At 44.0% G+C, this 19417-nt stretch overlaps 1 protein-coding gene across 10 annotated transcripts in view; it reads right to left on the bottom strand.

The window, feature by feature from the left end:
* Window positions 1–19417, bottom strand: part of LOC143154463 (uncharacterized protein CG43867) — a 277793-nt gene that overhangs the window by 193663 nt on the left and 64713 nt on the right. The window contains exon 2 of one of the 10 annotated variants that reach the window (XM_076326579.1): window positions 6470–6545. The exons of the other annotated variants lie outside the window; for them this stretch is intronic. Coding sequence (XP_076182694.1) covers window positions 6470–6545 — 76 coding nt within the window. The remainder of the gene's footprint in view (window positions 1–6469; window positions 6546–19417) is intronic. 10 annotated transcript variants of the gene reach the window in all.

Below are 19417 nucleotides of genomic sequence, written 5' to 3'. Positions count from 1 at the left end.
CTCCTTTGGTATCACTTTCAACTCACATTCGATCTACCTTACATGTTAGGGATAATAAGACACAATTCTTATTTGTTCGCCAGTTCAGAGAACAAATTCCCGACCCATCCTCGGTTAAAGATACCAGGTAGTCCTTTTCTTCTTTTTTTTTTATCATTAAGCGAGGAACTCGCGTGAGAAAAATTCCGTCGACTCGGTTTCGAAGCAGTCTAGCGAACCACCGCTGAGTATGGCGCCCCCTGGCACACAGGGGGGAGTGAGTACACCACAGTTTCCTTCCGTTAGGCACGCACAAAATTAATAAATAACGTCGGTCCACTTTATTGCGGGGTTTTCGCGAATCACGCGGCGCGAGAGGGAGAAAGGGAGAGTAACTCCGCATGTAATATCTTGCCGCGTTCCCCTCGGAACGGCTTAACCCCCAAGGCGACGAGGGCGAAACTTTCACGGACCCCCGGCGTGTCCTCGTCACGCTCCAGCCTCTGGAGCTGGAAAGAGCAGTGGCGAATCTATTGGCCAGACCCCGGAGAGAGACGCGGGACCAACCTTAATAATTTACCTGGACGAAACGCGGCGTTTTGTAAAATTAGTTTTGTTGCGTCATTTGACGTTTGCACCGAGGCGGACCCGCCCCACCCTCACTTGAGCGTGGCGCACGTTTCGTGCTTCTCTTACTAGAAACCGACCATTTCCTTTTGTCCGTGGAAACTCGCGCTCAAATCCCTGAACAACGCCCCAACGTCGCTAATTCTACGCTCGGATGGAGCAGCGTGGTGATTTCGGTTACAAGTTCGATGGGAAACTTCGGAAGACTTTACCCCGCTTAAAAGAGAAACCGAATTCTTCGACCAGAATTATATATATTTTGTTGTACAATTACTATTTTTTAATTACGATCAGATGGAATTGAAGATCCTTAAAAATATAGCGAATACTGAATCAACGTCAAAAATCATTCAATTTCTGTTCAAACATTTTTTTTCTATCGCTATCGTTTTCAAGTTACCACTTTTGGGGCTCGAACTTTCAAATGTAGTTACACCTCTTGAACTCGATTTATCGCGGTCGAAAAAAATACACGTGTATTATATTTAGTTGTTCTATAGTCCCGCAAAATTTCATTCGAATCGGTGCTGAATCATTCACGACCTCCTTTATCGGTAAAGGCGCGTGCCCCGAAAATGTTCAAAATCGATTTTCTCGGTAACGAAGCGTGGTATCGAAAAATTGTATTCCACGTTTTCGTTTCACTTTTTCACGTAGAATCGATACCGTGCCTCTTTTTTTTACTTACTGATAAAACATTTTCCTTGATCCGATTCTCTTTTCTGTCGAAAATATCTCTTTCGTGCGAGTTCGAGTTCAAGAATGTCGCGTTCGAGAAAGAGTTACAATCGATCGTGCCTCTAATCGTTGTTTCGAACAATTTCGTAAGCACGCGCGTTGATTACTACGCGCTGTTAAGAGTAATCTGCATTGTCGGGGCACGATTGCTTGGTAGAGAGCCGGAGCTCGAAACGCGCGTTGTTCGAGCACTGTTTTTAATGGAACCGCGTGGAAAATTGTGAAACGTGACAACGAGCTGCCGCAACAAGCATTCCGTACAAAAGGAAACCGGTGACTGTGACGTGCACCACCGCGGTACAAAGTTGTGTTAATCAAAAACAACGCGGACGCGTATCTCGTGGCTCCGCGGCAGTTCCCATTTTCGTGGTTTCAAGTCGGGCTTGAAAATTTCACTTTGAAACTAGAGAGAAACGACGCCGCGATGTTTTCTTTCGTCGAGAACGTCGCTGCAATCTTCGAAACACAACGAACGAAACCGACGAGGAACCTTCTGACGCGTTCCACGGCTAAACTTTATATCGCGCGGATAATACCTGGCGGGTCCTTTTGTTCAACGCGGCACGTGGAATTTGCAATGCAAAGAGCCGAACAAGTTGCACGAAATGGAGCCCCTCCTTCGATCATCGCTCTACCTTGCCACGTGTTACTACGTTTCAGTAGTTTCGACGAGTTTCACGACTCTGGAACTTCGCGGCGAGAACGATGGAAGCTCGAGAAAGAACGAGAACGCTCGTGACACGCTATCCGTCTACGAATCGCGAGCTCTCGAAAGAAGATCGTCGAATTTCGAGCTCGGCTTAAGTCACGCGAGGAATCTCGAGCCAACGATCGTGGCGCCATCTTGGCGATCGTGGCGCCATCTAGGCGATCGTGGCGTCATCTAGGCGATCGTAACTTCGATTTCTATGAAAGGACCGAAGAAATAATAGCATAATTATCTATATTACGTTACAAATAATTATATTCGTCTCTTTCTAATTGGATTCTTGTTTGCGAGATGACACATTTATTATAGAGAGGCTTACGTAAAACTGAATAAAAGTAACTTTATTTATTCTACAAGCCTCTTTTTGTATCTTTAAGATTATCGAATCAAAGAAATTTTCGAAACTTTTTATCTATATTATTTTACAAATAATTATATTCGTCTCTCTCTAGCTTGAATTTTTTCTACAAAATGATGCATTTGTTAAAAGAAAACTTACGTAAAATTGAATAAAATTCATCTTATTTATTCTACAGAGCTCCTTTTAATTGTGATATCGAGTCAAAGAAATTTTCGAAATTTTTTATCTAAATTACGTTACAAATAATTAGACTCCTTTCTATTTAACTTAGATTTTTCTCTGCAAAACGATACATTCATTACAAGTAAACGTACGTAAAATCGAACAAAACTGCCTTTATTTATTTCACAATGCTCCTTTTCTATCTTCAAAATCGTGACGCGAAGTCAAAGAAATTTTCGAAAACTTTTCATCCGAATTTCGAAACTATTACAACGCACGAATGAGGAATTGGAGGGAACTCACGCGTACGCGAGAACGGCCGGCGGAGCACGGATGGAGGGCGCCACCGGTGGCTGCTGCATCGAGTAGGCGCGGTGGTATGGGCGAAGGCGCGTGCTTGTGCGTTTAGCGCGCAGCTGGAGAGAAAGCTTTATAGGCGGTGCAATATGTAACTGTCGCGGGAACGGCGGACGTCCAATAAAAGCGAGCTTTTTCCTTGCCCCCCACCCCCTCCAAACCCCCACCCATTCACCCACCCACCCCTCATTGCCGTCCCTACACCGCCGCGGGGATAAATGGATCGGCCGGACGTGAGCTGTAGGCCGCGCGAGCTGCCAATCGCAGAAGCTTTCGCGTCAAAAACGGGAAAACGTCCGGGCGATGTCCAATGAAGTTGCGGCCGGCGTAACAGCTGCTACCGCGCCGAAAGAACTATCTCGTAACGAGTTAGCGACACGTGCATCGAACGGTGCCGCCGGAAACCGGTGCGCAAAAAGACCGTCTGGCCAAAGCTCTACCGGCGCCATTGTTTCACTCTAATGGTAACCCAGTTCCCGTGACGAGCACACGGGCAAACCAACGCCTTTGATTTGTCCTCGTCTCTTCGGTGTCCGCGTTCATCTCGACCAGAATCCGGGGCGATAGTTCCTGGTTTCGGTACCAAAGTCGGGTTACGTTGGTAAAGCTCGTACCGCGCTGTGTTATTTTGTTAACGACCGGCGAGATTCGAGCGTAGATACCCGCTGTACTCGTTTTTAGATAGTGGTGTCTCGCTTTTGGATAATGTGCACAGTAATGTCTTGTTTTTAGAGCGTACGTACGGTAATGCCTCGCTTTTAGATAATACGTACGGTAATGCCCCCGCTTGAAGATTATGCGTACGGTAATGTCTCGCTTTTAGATAATACGTAGGATAATGTCCGTTTGAAGATTATGTGTAATGTCTAGCTTTTAGATGATACGCGCGGTAACGTCACGCTTGGATATCGTTCGCGCAGTAATCTCTCGCTTTTTGATCGCGTGCACGGTGACGTGAATCGATCATTTTTATCGAAGATTTTCTTCGAGTTTGGTGAGTACGATCCAACGGAGTGAAATTACGTTACGAAAGTATCACGAAACCTCGAAAAATGTTCGAGCGTTGCCTGTCGTTTGGATTTAAAAAACTGAAAAATCTCGAAAGAAATTCGTAATTTTTGCAAGTTTTTCGAAAATTTCAAAATTTCCTACCTGATCTTAAATCGCGACATAGTATATTATACTACGAATGTCGAGTGACGAAGAAAAGCTCAATTTTCGTTCATTTCCCTCCGGACAATGTTACCCACCCTTTATTTAAAAATTACCCCCTCTCCAACTCGTCGAATCACACGACTGAAAATTACGAACATCAAGTTACAAGTAAAAGTTCAATTATCGTTAATACGAACAATAGGGACAATTTCTCTCGCACCTGACCCCACCACCTACGTATCGCGAGTCTCCTCTCGCGCGTACGATAAATAATAAAAAAAATTTCGCCGTATAATATATTCCTGCTCTCCCTCCCGCGGAACTATTTCTCTCGCGCCGCGACAGTAACGCCGACGCTGCGCGCGCACCCTGGCGGCTCGAGGCGACGAATCTCCCCACTCCTGCGCGTGCCCCCACCACGAGCCACGGTGAATTTACAGCCGAGTTCCCGCGTAAATACGAACGAAAGATCGAAACCGCGGGACGGTTACGCGGCGCGCGTGCAAACAGAACCTCCACCCCGTTTAAAAAAGAAAAAACATAACCACCGTGGCGGTGGAGGTAAATTTTCCACGGGGATCGCGAAATTTATCGAAACGTCGCGTCGAGTCGAGTCGAGTCGCTTCGCGAAACAAATTCGCCAGACCTGAGTTCCGTCGGTCGTGTGTGTGGAGAGGGTGGGGGTTAGGTTGCGCGCGCAGACGCTTGGAAAAATTGCACGGCTTTATTCGGCGCACGTTCGCTCGGGCTGGCAACGGTATCGAGTAAAATCGTTTAAATTCGCGGACGTGAATCGGCGACATTCTCGGCGGCAAACCGAACAAATTCGAAACCGTGTTTCTGCTGCCGTCACCCCCTACCCGGTCCGTCTACCCCCCACCCGACGTCGATATTCGCAACAGAGACCCCCCATAGGACGAAATCTAGTCGACGAGACTGGAGGAGGGGGGAGAACGTGTGTCCGTGGCGAGCGTAACGCGCGCGCGTGTTCTCCCGTGTAACGGACACTGAAGCGAGAAGGGGGTGGGGGGTGGATGGATGGATGGAGGGAAAAATCAATTGTTGCCCAAGGGCTTTTAATCACGGGGCTTGGGATCTTTTTATTTCCATCCCCCCTCCTCTTCACCGTCGTTCTATCGTCAAAAAGTTCACGGTTTCGCTCCTCCTCTTTTCCATTACTCCGGCATGCAAAACGGTCGGGGAACACTGGCCCCGGATCTGTAATGAAAAATCACCTGTTAACGGGCAGGAAAATCTGCTCCCGGCTACACCGGAGCGATACTTGGACCGACCGTTTATCGAGTTAACCGTTCTCGATAGTTTTTCTTTTTTTTTTCTTTTTTTGTTTTCTTTAATCAGCTCGAACAATCGCTCCCTTTCTTCCACGGCGATGAAGTGCCCTCTGGATCGTGGAAAAGAATCGTGGTGGAGATTTATGTACATGTATACGGGGTAAAAGAGTGCTACGTAGATTCATGCGATTAACAGGTTGACGCGATGTTTTCTTTTACTTTTTGAGAGAACTATACGAGGTTCGTTATATACGAGGAACAACTGACTGTTTCCTGGAACTCCTCGGATTTACGAGAAACGAAAGATTGTAGTGGTGATGTGTAAATTGAATTTTAAGCAGAGAAGAATTTTAATAACAACACGAATAATAGGAATTTAAGCGAACAGAAATATATTGGGTTGTTCGGAAAATCGTTTCGTTTTCCAAAATGGAGAATATATAATTTAATATATAATTTTTATATATTGTAAAAATATATATATAATTTAATATAATTTATTATATTATATTTTAATATATAATTTGACAAAAGGTTTATACACTTTAAAAAAATCGTCTTGTATTTTTACTAAAAGAACAAAATGACTTTCCGAACAACCCAATAATAAGGATATTTTTCTCGTATTATTTGTCAATTTATATAGAAGCATTTCTATTATTTATTTTATTTTTTTTTTTAGATGTTTTCAAAGTTCATTATTGCACCATATTGAAATCAGGATAGTGTTCTCGGCTCGTGTAGAAATCTAGTAGAAGTAGTATGATATTGTAGTACAAAACGTGGTAGAAAAGAACACTCCAGATGGAATATATTTTCCGCTCAAGGTCACCGAGTCAAGGCTACTCCCACGGTGCCGTACTTCATCCCTTCGTTGTGCATTTTAACGAAGTACAAGTAGCGGCTAGATACATAAACCACACGCAATACCTAACAAGGTGAAAGAATAAGAACAAATTTACGTGCGTCGTTCGTTGTTTTGTGTTAGGAAGTGGAGGGGATGGCCTCTCAGTAACAAACAAAACGGAAAGTATAATACAAAGATATCACAGATCGAGCAAGGGCCGTAGGTATACTGTGTTTAAGTACCTCGATAACTGTATGAACCTCGATACTTGCGAACCTCGTTCGTTGGGGAGTGGAAGGGAACTTAGCGACGATTTTACTGTAAATTAAAGAGTTCAGAATATTACTACCCCCGTAACAGCAATTAAAATTCTTAAAAGTATCATAAAACTGACCATACACAGTCCAGACACATCGTTTATAAGAAACTTTGTTACTTGCACGCGTGCAAGTAACCGCCCTCGTTTATTGCTAAGCGAAAAGAATTGTCCCTTAAATCCAATTACCTTGCAAACTAAAGACCATTATTAACTTAAGAACATTAACCTACACGTTGCATTACAAAAATCACATTCCACGTAACAATTAAAAAACATTCATTAGAATACAACAAGCCCAGATTGCACCATTGTTGGTCCAGCTACATCGTGTATACAGGGCTTCGTATCGTACAGGCAACCTCGATAATTGCCCGTGCCCCGATACTCGCACGGTCTCCCTGCGACTATCGGGGTCCCGTTGTATTCAGCGACTACCAATCAAGTGAAAGAGCGCGTAAAATGCGCCTAAACGACTGCTACGTCCGGATCCATTTCATCTCGTGTTCCCTCGTGGTACGGCTTGAAACGGAGAACAAGAGTAACCTTCGAGAAAAGCGAAACGACCGCGATCGATCACGTCCGGGGAAAGAAAACGAAAAAGCAGCGGAGACCCGGCCCGTTCGCGCAACTTCCTCGGTGTTCTGTGGCCGTGGAACGAGAAAACTGTGGAAAATCGACGAGCGTAAAGAAAAGAAAGAAAAAAGAAGAAAAAAAAAAGAAAATGGAGCACGGCGTTATTTAGACGGAATCCCAAAGCGTTCTTCGAACTCACGGGAGCGTGGTACACCCCCGTGTTGTCTTCGAGAAATTATTTCACCGACGAGGAATAACTTTTCCAGGAAAGTTTCCGGCGAGTATTATCGGTTGAGAAATTTGGCGGGAATAACGGAACCGTCTCGGAAACGTTTTGAGAATGAAGTTTTGAGCAAAATTCTACCCGCCAAGAGCTCGAGAGACACGGAAAAAGAAACTCTTGCGGGATTGGAAAGGGAATATGGACAAAATGAGAATGGAGAAAAAAAAAACGGTATTGTTGTCTTCGCGAAGGGAATACAATGCTATCGGTTTTCTTATTAGAATGTAATCGTTGGCTTTTCAGCCCTTGGGGGATCGATGCGACGTTGGTCAGACAAATTTAACAATGGAACACTAGCTAGAATAGAAATAATTGCGTTCGTCCGAATGGTTCATTTTTTATTTATGTTTCGACTTCTTTGCTTTTGGATCTTCCTTGGTCTTCCTCCGCGGAAAATTGTTATTACGAAATGTAATGGGAAATTGTTTTTTTTTTCTTTTTTTTTTTAGAATGTGGAAAAATATTTTATGTTCGGTCCTAATAACACGTACACTACCTTTCAAAAGTTTATCGGGTCTTCCGATAAACTTCTCCGAATTGTTGTAACTTCGAGAAAAATATTTAAAATATCATTTTGAAGATCGAACTCTCTACTTTCACACCAATAAGTTTAATTACTGTGAAAATCTTCTTACACTAAGAAACGATTCCAAAGACGAAGATGATTCGCTGAAAAGAAAATTGACAAAATTTCAAACCGCCACAAATTTTTCAAAATTTTTGTTTATAAAAAGCATCCAAGATTACCCTGAATTTAAAGAAGCTTATTATTTACAACCCCTAAAAAGTTGGTATACGATTTCTTTTTCACCGTGTTATCCTATGTTGATAGTTACTTTCCGTAATTATAAACAAATATGTTCCACAAAATTTTCTACCAACTAAAAGAAATTCAAAACCAGAATCGAAACTCTGGTACAAATATTGCCATGTGTGTTTGTTAACACACTGACAAAATATTCCCAGAATCTAAACCAGTGTTTCTCAACCTCCTTAAATTAACGACACACTTCGAATTTAAAAAAAAAACGTAACATAAAAATACACAGTTACGATGTATTAAGTTGTTCAGAAACTCATTTCGTTTTCCAAAATGAAGAATATATAATTGAAAAAAAGTTTACACATTCTAAAAAAAATCGTGTTTCATTTTCCCCCCCAAAAAAAAAATCAAAATTACTTTCCAAACAACCCAATACTTTCGTATACGTTTCTACTCGTTACGAAGTCTATCGCAACCTAACCAACTTTAAAAAAACACTCGAGACAAAATATTGATCTTTCCGCAACGACGAATAATTCTTTCACAATTCTTTCTTTATTCAGATACAAATATTTATCCTACGTATTTATTCAACGTAGATGCACCAAACGCGTGTAAAACACCTTCCACGGGAAACACTTAACCAAATACAATAACACGCGTCTGGAGAAAACGACGTCGAGTATGACACCCTATAAAGGAGAAACCGGTCGCGCAGCGCTCGTTTCCCGTTTCTTTATTTCCCGTTTAAATTGCCATCGCGTTATCCTAAATCCGGGAGTATCGTGGAACGAAACGCCAACGTTAAATAAAGCTCGATTATCCCGAGACAATGAAAGCTTCGTCGTGGAGCTACTTTCCACGGATTTATCTATTAATCGACCCCGCCCAAGAGACGAGAAGTGGGTGGTGGGGGTGAGTGTTGGAGAAATATCGCGCCGTTGAGACAATAAAACGACGCTAGCTCGCAATCCTCGTAACGTATCGACGCGATATCGCGATATCAATTCTTTCCGTTCGTACAGTTACCGTCGTAATCGTATTCGCGACAATACGTTTCCGCGCGAGTGCCACCCGCCTTTGTAGCCCTATCGTATCGTTACCTCGATGGACGATCGGCCATTGGCTCTATTCAATAGCCGGGATAGACTTCCAACGGACGGTGTGTACACCGATGCCAAAAAAAAAAAAAAGAGAATCCAACAGGATCGATCCATCGATCGAACGAGCGCTTTTAATCGCTGGTCTCGCGACAACTTTTTTACGAGCTGTGCCACCGAGCGCGCGGCCTTGCTTTCTCTTCAAAGCGACATCACCCGGCGCGAGAGAACGTTCGAAAGAAAGAAAAAGGGTCAATTCGGGGAGGTTAGTGTTTTAGTTGTTTTCGTTAAACGAATTTTGAAATTACTTCTTTGTAGATCTTCTCAAAATTGATAGTTACTTTCCGTAATTATAAACATATATTTGTTGCAGAAAATTGTTGTGAACAATTTGAAATGTGAATGTGATGTGAAATGCGATGTGAAAAAAAATTTTTTCGAACGAAAGAAAGAAGCTATCGTCGCGGAATTTTATTTCGACATAATAGCGGGGAGAGATCGAAATATAATAGCGGGGAGAGATCTGTAAATTGGTTCGTCATCGGTAAATTGTGGCGAGTTACTCGCACGAGCAAGAAAACGAATCGACCGGTGTACCCGAGTCAGAAAGAAGGACTGGTAAACATTTTTTTAACGTGGTATGGTTGTACCGTGTTTCGTTTCCGACTCGTGATCGAAGTAACTGATTCGCCTAAAATGCAACGATGTAGCGATTGCAGATCGTTACGATTAGACTACCCGGTATATTGAAAAGCCGGACCGCCCCATTCATCACGAATACTTTGGATACCTGCGCTGCTATTTACGATATGAAAAAATAACCGAGGGGACATTGTTAGGGGGCGACGTATACGATGGTAGAAAAGAGATATTACCTCCAAGGTCGTTTCAAGGTCATCGATGTTTTTGTTTGCTAAAATACTATATCGTATATTTTGGTACAATTTATTTTTAACCTTTCCTCTTGAAACATTCGAGAGTAATCATAGGATACTGAGTATCTATGTGTCTATAACCATTGTTGTAAATACATTGTTAATGCTAACTGTTAATGCATAAACTGTTAATGTTAATTGAAACTAACCAATCTATCGATTTGAAGAGTTTCCGGAAATGTATGCACAACAGTACACAAATATTCGAAATTCGAGAGAGAAGAATAAATAATGGTTATAATTTCAGGCTACATCCGATCAAAATTACATCGAACGAACATTGTTTCTTGAATCTAGTATCGACTATTGGATCATCGTCACTCGTGGTATATTATCAACTATCTGTTCATCGTCCGATTTTCGTAAATTTAATTCCACATGCGACAAATGTCGCACAGAAATCAAAATCTCTACCCACCCTGCTTTCGAGCTCACCGGGCACACCCAGTCCTATCGCTTCGAAGTCTGTGACTGTCACTTTGCCACTGTGGCGGCACTACCCACGCTTGCCACCAGAGGGAAACTCACCACCAACCGTTTCCCGCAAGTTCCCGTACCTGCTCCGATCGCTATATATACGACCTCTTCCCGATCTTCCAATGTCCCGGCGTATAAGGCAGGGCCTGCTAGGATGCCTTACTGACGAGTCCACTAGCAGGCCCGGGATGAAACGCTTATCCCCACTCCTTTTCCTATTTCCGTTCTCTCCTACCTTAAACATCTTATTAGAGCCGCCAAAGTGGTGACCCCGTCTAGCAACACGCAACCTTCTGGACAACAGCACAGCAGCAGTACAGGTGCAGCACAAGACGATGGAAGGAACGCAACGTAAAGGCCGATTTTTCGTAAATCCCCCTCTCCGAGGGTTGACTCCTCGACCTGCCAGCGACGACACGAACGCTATACTCCCGGCTAACCATCAGGATCAACCCCAGGAGGACAGCAGGCAGCTTGTCGACATTATTCACCGACCACACCGATGCGTTTCATAAATACTGGTACGCGCACGCATCAACGTCGGACAACAAGCGAAAACGCGGCTTGAGCAAACGATGCTCGCCACGCGTATTCCGCAATCGACAGCAGCTGGGCCTTACTACGAAAAAGAAGCATTCTTCTCTTCCACCGCTCTGGACAACCTCCTCCTGTGCCTGTTGTGACAAACCGAACTACGGAACAAATACCTACGCCACTGGGACATCAGGACGGAACTTCAAAGTATCGTTTACCACTGGCAAGGGGGTTATGTGGCGGCACTACCCACGCTTGCCACCAGAGGGAAACTCACCACCAACCGTTTCCCGCAAGTTCCCGTACCTGCTCCGATCGCTATATATACGACCTCTTACCGATCTTCCAATGTCCCGGCGTATAAGGCAGGGCCTGCTAGGATGCCTTACTGACGAGTCCACTAGCAGGCCCGGGATGAAACGCTTATCCCCACTCCTTTTCCTATTTCCGTTCTCTCCTACCTTAAACATCTTATTAGAGCCGCCAAAGCCACTATTCTAAAGCCAGTTCTCTCCCATAAGAATGAAACACAACGGACCAATGGGAGAACAACAGAGTGGAGAGGACAAACAACACGGTTCGATAGAGCCAGAAACGTGAAAAAATCTCTACCCACCCTGCTTTCAAGCTCATCGGGCACTCCCAGTTCTATCACTTCGAAGTCGATGACTGGACAAACAACACGATTCGATAGAATTAAAACGTGAAAAAATCTCTACCCACCCTGCTTTCGAGCTCATAGAGCACACCCAGTCCTATTACTTCGAAGTTAATGACTGTCGCTTTTCCGAATAACGGTTCTGTCCCTCGAGAACAATGAACCAACGGGAGAACAACAGGTTGGAGAGGACAAACAACACGGTTCGATAGAGCCAGAAACGCGAAAAAATCTCTACCTACCCTGCTTTCGAGCTCACATGGCACACCCAGTCCTATCGTTTCGAAGTCAATAACAGTCGCTCTTCCGAACAACGGTTCTCTCCCTCGAGAACAACAAAGTGGAGAGAACAAACAACATAGTTAAATAGAGCCAGAAACGCGAAAAAATCTCTACCCACCCTCCTTTCAAGCACACCGGGCACTCCCAATCCCATCGCTTCGAAGTCTGTGACCGTCTCATTTCCCAACGCCGGTCCTCTCCCTCAAGAACGAGACACAACGACCCAATGGGAGAACAACGGAGTCTAGAGGTCAAACAACACGGTTCGATAGAGCCAGAAACGCGAAAAAATCTCTACCCACCCTGCTTTCAAGCTCACAGAGCACACCCAGTTCTATCGCTTCGAGGTCGATGGCTGGACAAACAACACGGTTCGGTAGAGCCAGAAATATGAAAAAATCTCTACCTACCCTGCTTTCAAGCATACCGGGCACTCTCAGTCCCATCGCTTCGAAGTCTGCGACCGTCTCATTTCCCAACGCCGGTTCTCTCCCTCGAGAACGAGACACAACGAACCAACGGGAGAACAACAGAGTGTAGAGGTCAAACACCACAGTTCGATCGAGCCAGAAACGTGAAAACAACCCCGGGCGTGGTTTCCTCAGCGGGAAAACAACGAAGGAGATTTTCCTTTCGCGACGTTCGCCCCGGTGATATCCTCCATGGCGTACAGTGACGATGGTGGGAGTGCAGATGGTGGAAAAGGACAACTCCCGGTCCACAGTCTGTGTATCGAGGAGAGTGTATCAACCATAGCGCGCCCTTTTGCGATCTCGTTACCGTTGCCACGCGGAGGAGCAAACCGAGCAAGCGAGGCGCAATTTGCTGCCTGTTGAATCGCGGGCCGACGTGTCGGGGAGCGAGGACGTACGACGAACCCTTACGCAAAGAATATCCAGCTCGTAAAGGGGCTGGCAACCAACTGAGGCGATGGGGGAGGGGGGAGAACCGTACGGTGGGAGGTTCGGCCCGTTAGACACAAGCTTTATCGTACGTCTGGTCAAATGAGCCCTTCGTGTGCACGTCGTCCCCGGACTGTGAAAGCATTCCTCCCGCCCTGGAAACGCTTTCTTCGAGATTTACGCGTCCTGGTGCGGCCCTCGCGGTCCCCCCTCACGGTGTCCCGGACCCGGTGCTACCGTAGGGGGAACCAGAATGGTAAAAAGTCGGACGGGGGGTTATTCCACGGTGCTTACACGCGGCAGTTTCGAAAACGACCCGTCCGCCACTCGAAAGACGTACAATCGTGGGGGAAGTTTTATTCCGTAGAGGTTATACGACTCCTTGAATGTTCTCCGTTCATCTGAATTTGATATGTTTCCACTCCCCCGTACGTCGTCGAGTGCGGAAGCCACTCGACTCGATGCGTACTTTTATCGAGGGAGCACTGTGGACATTTGGCTCGTGGCTAATTCTGACTATGCATTGGGGGTTGTTTTTTTTTTCTTTTCGGGGAATCTTGTGCAATTGAGATCACACTTCGGGGAGTCGATGTATAAGGTGAACCTTGTGCAATGATTATATTGGGTTTTTTGGAAAATCGTTTCGTTTTGGAGAATATATGATTTAGTAAAATTCTTGTACGCTCTGAGAAAATCGTGTTTCATTTTCATTGAAAAAAACGTTTTGACTTTATATACAGTACAGAATTATCATAGTACTAGTACTATGTAGCAATAGTACAGTAATTGTTAGGAGAGAGTAACTGAACATTTTTAGGGGATTGTTTTGTACTAAATTATGATCCATAATAAACTACCATTTTTGTACATAGATGCATTGTGAATTCTGTCTCGTTTACAATGCATCGATGTACAAAGTGTTGGTTTTGGAATTGCCTGGAAAAATTATTACTTTGAAAAATTAAGTACAGGAATTTAATTCCAAGGGCAAGGTGTTAAAAAGAAATTTTGTCACGAATCGATTTTGAAAGTAGATTTCAAGGTCACCATGACTTCTTTAAATGGGATCTGATATGTTTCTTGGATAGTCATTTTGTAGTTATAACAAGAATAATAGTCTTAAGTATTTACAATCATATAACATTAAAATGACTTTGAGTATAATATCAAAAGATCGTGCTCATTTGAGATAGTTGAATTGCAATCATTTTTACTTGCATGTTCGGTCAGCTTGATCACCCTTCGTGTATTCCAGGACTTGCCCCCTAGCAATTTCTTGTGTCCAAAATTAACAAATAGCTATTTGGGGTGACCGAAATGTACTCGAGGCAATGATTGCTTCTCCAGCAAAATAGCTGTTTGAAGATAACGTTACGTAAAATGCAATCTGCGGAGCATTACATCGACGTTGAAAAATAAACGTTCTATTTTCTCCTGACGTCTTTCGATGCTACTGCGCAAGAATTTTTTTTACTTGCTTACGTAAAAGAATATTTGTGATCGTTTGTGATATTAACTTTTTCGGACCTGACGTTAATCTGTGTGAACGATTTTGCGTATTTGAAACAATATGGAACGTTTTGTAGAAGTTACAACATCTTGGGAACGTGTTCTGTGGTAAACAAGTTAGATATAATTTGATAGAGAATACTGATAAGGAAAGAATCCAATTTGTACTCATTTGAATTCAACGAGGTTTTCCCGTTACGATATGTAAAACATTAAGTGTAGATAATTATAAAGACACAAATAATTAAAATCGCGTACGATGGAACTTACATTGTATAATTTTTATATCGGATTGTTTCGTCGAAGTAACTGCAATGTAAACCGAATAAAAGCTCGCAGTTGTATCATATTTTCCTTTCATTCAAAACCGTATTGTTTTTCACTTGCAAACAAAACAGTACCTTTCGCTGTAGCTCGCCAGACGTCGTTATTTAATACCGTAAAAAAAATGTTATTTTTTCATTTTAACGCGATTTTCCGTGGACTTCTCGTCCTGGTAGAATAAAGTTTCTAAGAATAAAAAAATATGTTCTCTTCGCCCATTTTAATAGTAGTTGAATTAAAAATCAACGAATAAAGATTTTTTTGAACAAATACTTTCCTTCCACGCTTCTGAATAGTAGCTAAATTCAAAAATTAACAAATGAGAACTTCTCGAGGACCACTTGTATTTATGGACCCACTCTATGTAGGGCCCACTATTACACAAAATCCCTTCTACGTGTAGACCTCTTTTAAATGGGGCTTGTTCTTACATAGAGTACTTTCTACGTGTGGACCCTTTCTAAATGGGGTCCATTCATACGTAGAGTACTTTCTACGTGTGGACCCCTTCTCAGTGGGGCCCACTCTCACGTAAGATTCCTTGTACCTGTAAACTCCTTCTAAATAGAACTCTTACGCAGACTTCTTTCTACGTGTGAATCCCTTATACGTGTGGACCTCTTCTAAATGGAGCCCAATCTTACGTAAGGCCCCTTCTACCTAAGAATCTCTTCTAAATAGAACTCTCACGTATACTTCCTTCTACGTGTGGATCCCTTCTATGTGTGGAACCCTTCTATATGTGGACTCCTTCTAAATGGGGTCCAATCTTACGTAAGGCCCTAAAAATCTCTTCTAAATAGAACTCTCACGTAGACTTCCTTCTACGTGTGAATCCCTTCTATGTGTGGAATCCTTCTATGTGTGGACTTCTTCTAAACGGAGCCCAATCTTACGTAAGGCCCCTTCTACCTAAGAATCCCTTCTAAACAGTACTCTTACATAGACTTCCTTCTACATGAGGATCTCTTCTATATGTGGACTTCTTCTAAACGGGGTCCAATCTTACGTAAGGCCCCTTCTACCTAAGAATCCCTTCTAAATAGAACTCTTACGTAGACTTCCTACTACATGAGGATCCTATGTGTAAACTTCTTCTAAATGGGGCCCAATCTTACGTAAGGCCCCTTCTACCAAAGAATTTCTTCTAAACAATACTCTTACATAGACTTCCTTCTACATGAGGATTCCTTCTATATGTAGACTTCTTCTAAACGGGGCCCAATCTTACGTAAGGCCCCTTCTACCTAAGAATCCCTCATAAATAGAACTCTTACATGGCCTCCCTTCTACGTGCACATCTCTTCCACACGTAAACCCCTTCTAAATGGATTCCCACTCTCGCGTAAGGCCCCTTCTACGAACCCCTTCTAAGTAGATCTCTTACATAGACTCCCTTTACACCCACGATTCTTCTCTACACACGGACCCAGTAGCTATTACACAATAAGCCAAAACTTCCATTACTCTCACGGTAGACCCACCGGTCGTTTTTACCTCCCGCAAGAGTTACGCGTGCGAAAATACGACTCCTCGAAAACCGCAAAAAAATTGCCGCACGGTCCGCGGGGATGGTATTCCGTAAGGTCGCCGTGGGGGGCCCGCCGTGTACTGCACTGCGGGCGAATATCGATTACGCTGTAGGAATAAATAGAGAAGAAACAAACGCGCGCGGTGGGCGTAGAGGGATCGCGGACGGAATAAATCATTCGATAAAAGAGTGGAGAACGTTACGCGGTCACGCGAGAAGGAATCGCGTTGTAAATTTTTTTTTGCCTCGGCCGTTCGAGGAATCGCCCTCCTGTGCACGGGAGGGGGATATCTCGGATTGCAGCGGGATCACCACCACCACCACCACCACCGCCCCTCTCGTCGTCTTCCTACACGAAAACAGTGTCCCAAGAGCTGTACAGGTGCGCGCCAGAGTTCGAATTAAAGGAGAACGCACCGTGTGAAGAGGAGAGGGTGAAGGGGACTGACACTTCTCGGTTGGTGGAACGCAGCCCGCCCATAGGGGACCGGAGCCACCCCAATTTACGATTACGAGGCACCGGAGGGTTACAACGAAGGGTTAAACCGGGCTTAATCAATTCTCGTCGAGACTGTCGGCGTTCAAGGGGGTGGGTTTTCAGCAACATATGGAATCTCGATCGGCGAAGAGACGACAGGGAGGACCCACTACCGAATCGTTAATACCGCCACGGCCGCTGTCACGTACGCGTGATTTCACTCGCTCGAGTCATCCCCGCCCTGTTGTTTCGTGCTTACCTCGAACTCCACCCCATTTCGGACTTGTGGCATTTCCTCGTTGCAATGTCCTTGCCAGTATTCGGTATCTTACGCTCGATCTACGAACACAGGTGAACACCTAAGGCCGCCGGAACGGAACCGGGCACGTTGAGTCTCGTAAATCTTCGGAAATTTTATTTATTTCTCGCTTTACCGCGCGACAAACTTTACTCATTGTTTCTCGTCGCGTGAGAAATTTTATTTATTATACTCGTTGTGTCTTATTCTTTCTATACGCTATTTATAATTGTATCGGATTGTTCGGATAGTCGTTTCGTTTTCCAAAATGGAGAATATAGAATTTAATAAAATGTTTACATACTTTCAAAAAATCGTGTTTTATTTTCACCAAAGGAAAACAAAATGACTTTCCGAATAAATTCGTTGTCAAATCTTTTTGTAAGAATATTCTTGCCAAGTTTTAGTATTTTATATTTAATCCACAAGTGAATCTAAGATTACTGGAAAATATAGAGCGTGGTTGGTCTCAAATAAATAGTAGAAATTTTATTTGTTACGTCCACCATGCGTGCCTAATTTTCCCTACAGATCATTAACAATTGTGATACCTCTGCATCGCTACGAGGGCGCGTGATAATATTTCCTGCCTAAGAAGGTAAATGAATATTGGCTCCGTACGAGCGGTAATTGAGGTTAGGTTGGAAACAGCACTTCAACCCGGCTTCTTTCGCACCATTGTCAGCATATTTCACCTTACCTTATACGTATCCCATTACGTATGCATACGTGCGATAAAGACGTTGAATAAAATAAAATTTAAGAAATACACCTCGTACCGAAAACATACATCCAATTCTCCGAGTTAACAAAACATGCACACCATACGTTCCTGAGATACTTCGTTACGCATCCCTATATACATTCCCCATTAAATAAAAAAATCCCCCAATGAATTACAATTATTTCGAACAAAATAATCCTCGTCGATACCCCCACCAAACGCGTTCTTAACGTTCCTTGGATCTCCGCTCTTTATTACAAAACTAAAAGCACTCGACTCCTCCTCCTTCTCCCCCTCCACCACCCCTTTGAAACCGATAATTCCCCTAATAAGACTGCTCGATTAATATGGCGCAGGCTGCACGTCGAGTCCGACGAATAATCTCGAATCGTTCGAACCTCGCCGCACGAAGCACCGACTTCGTTACCAGCGAGGATCGTTAAATTAGCGGCAATTATTAAAACATAATCGAGAGCAGGCACACGGATGGTCGTGGATTCCTTGTTCGAATGGTCCATCCGAATCGGAGCGAGCCGAGGGACGACGATCGGGGGACAAACGGTCAGGAAATTAGTCACAAAGGAATATCGTGGGGCGTACCACCACCGCGAGAGGACGAATCTCATTCCGGAAAGCCACGAGCTTTCCAATTTCACCCTCCAGCTTGCAGGCGGCTGGAACTCGCCGCCGTCTGTTGGAAAAGACGGTTCTCTCGACGCTCCTCCGGCTGCGGAGCTTGGGGGAGGGGCTACGGGGGGTTGGTGTGGGCGGGAGTAGAGAGGGGAGGGGCCGGTTAAAGGGTATCGCGGACAGGCTCGTCGATAGGATTTTATCACGAGCAAGGGTGGACCCGTACGTGTGAAATGAAGTGGCTCGTATCTGCAGGCCCCTGTGACGTATTGGTACACGGTCAGCGGTTCATGGATACTTAATCGGACGTCCTGACTCGAATCCCGCTGATTCCTTGTCGCCCCCCCCCCCCTCATACTCTTTCTTCAATGTGAAAACGGGTCGCCAAGTGGGAACCTCAAGGAGCTTGAAGTTTGATTTCAAGAATTGTATGGACGGTTGCGAAAAGATTGAAAAGGATAGAGCAGTGTCTCGAGTATTGATAATATTCGTTGCTCGGATTCATGATCAGGCATCTTCTACAATTATAATTCCTCTTTTGTGTTTCTTCGATTCGAGGAGTTTGAAGTTTGATTTAAAGGCTTGTACAGGTAGTTACGAAAAGATTGAAAAGGATGGAATAGTGTCTCGATTATTGATAATATTCGTTGCTCGGATTCATGATCAGACATCTTCTACAATTTCTCTTTTATATTTCTTCGATTCGAGGAGCTTGAAGTTTGATTTAAAGGCTTGTACAGGTAGTTACGAAATGATTGAAAAGGATGGAGTAGTGTCTCGATTATTGATAATATTCGTTGCTCGGATTCATGATCAGGCATCTTCTCCAATGATAATTCCTCTTTTATGTTTCTTCGATTTGAGGAGCTT

The sequence above is a fragment of the Ptiloglossa arizonensis genome, chromosome 1 (genome assembly GCF_051014685.1).
Source record: "Ptiloglossa arizonensis isolate GNS036 chromosome 1, iyPtiAriz1_principal, whole genome shotgun sequence".
Classification (NCBI taxonomy): Eukaryota; Metazoa; Arthropoda; class Insecta; order Hymenoptera; family Colletidae; genus Ptiloglossa; species Ptiloglossa arizonensis.
Note: the sequence above shows the minus strand (reverse complement) of the source record. Positions and strands in the feature narration are given on the sequence as shown.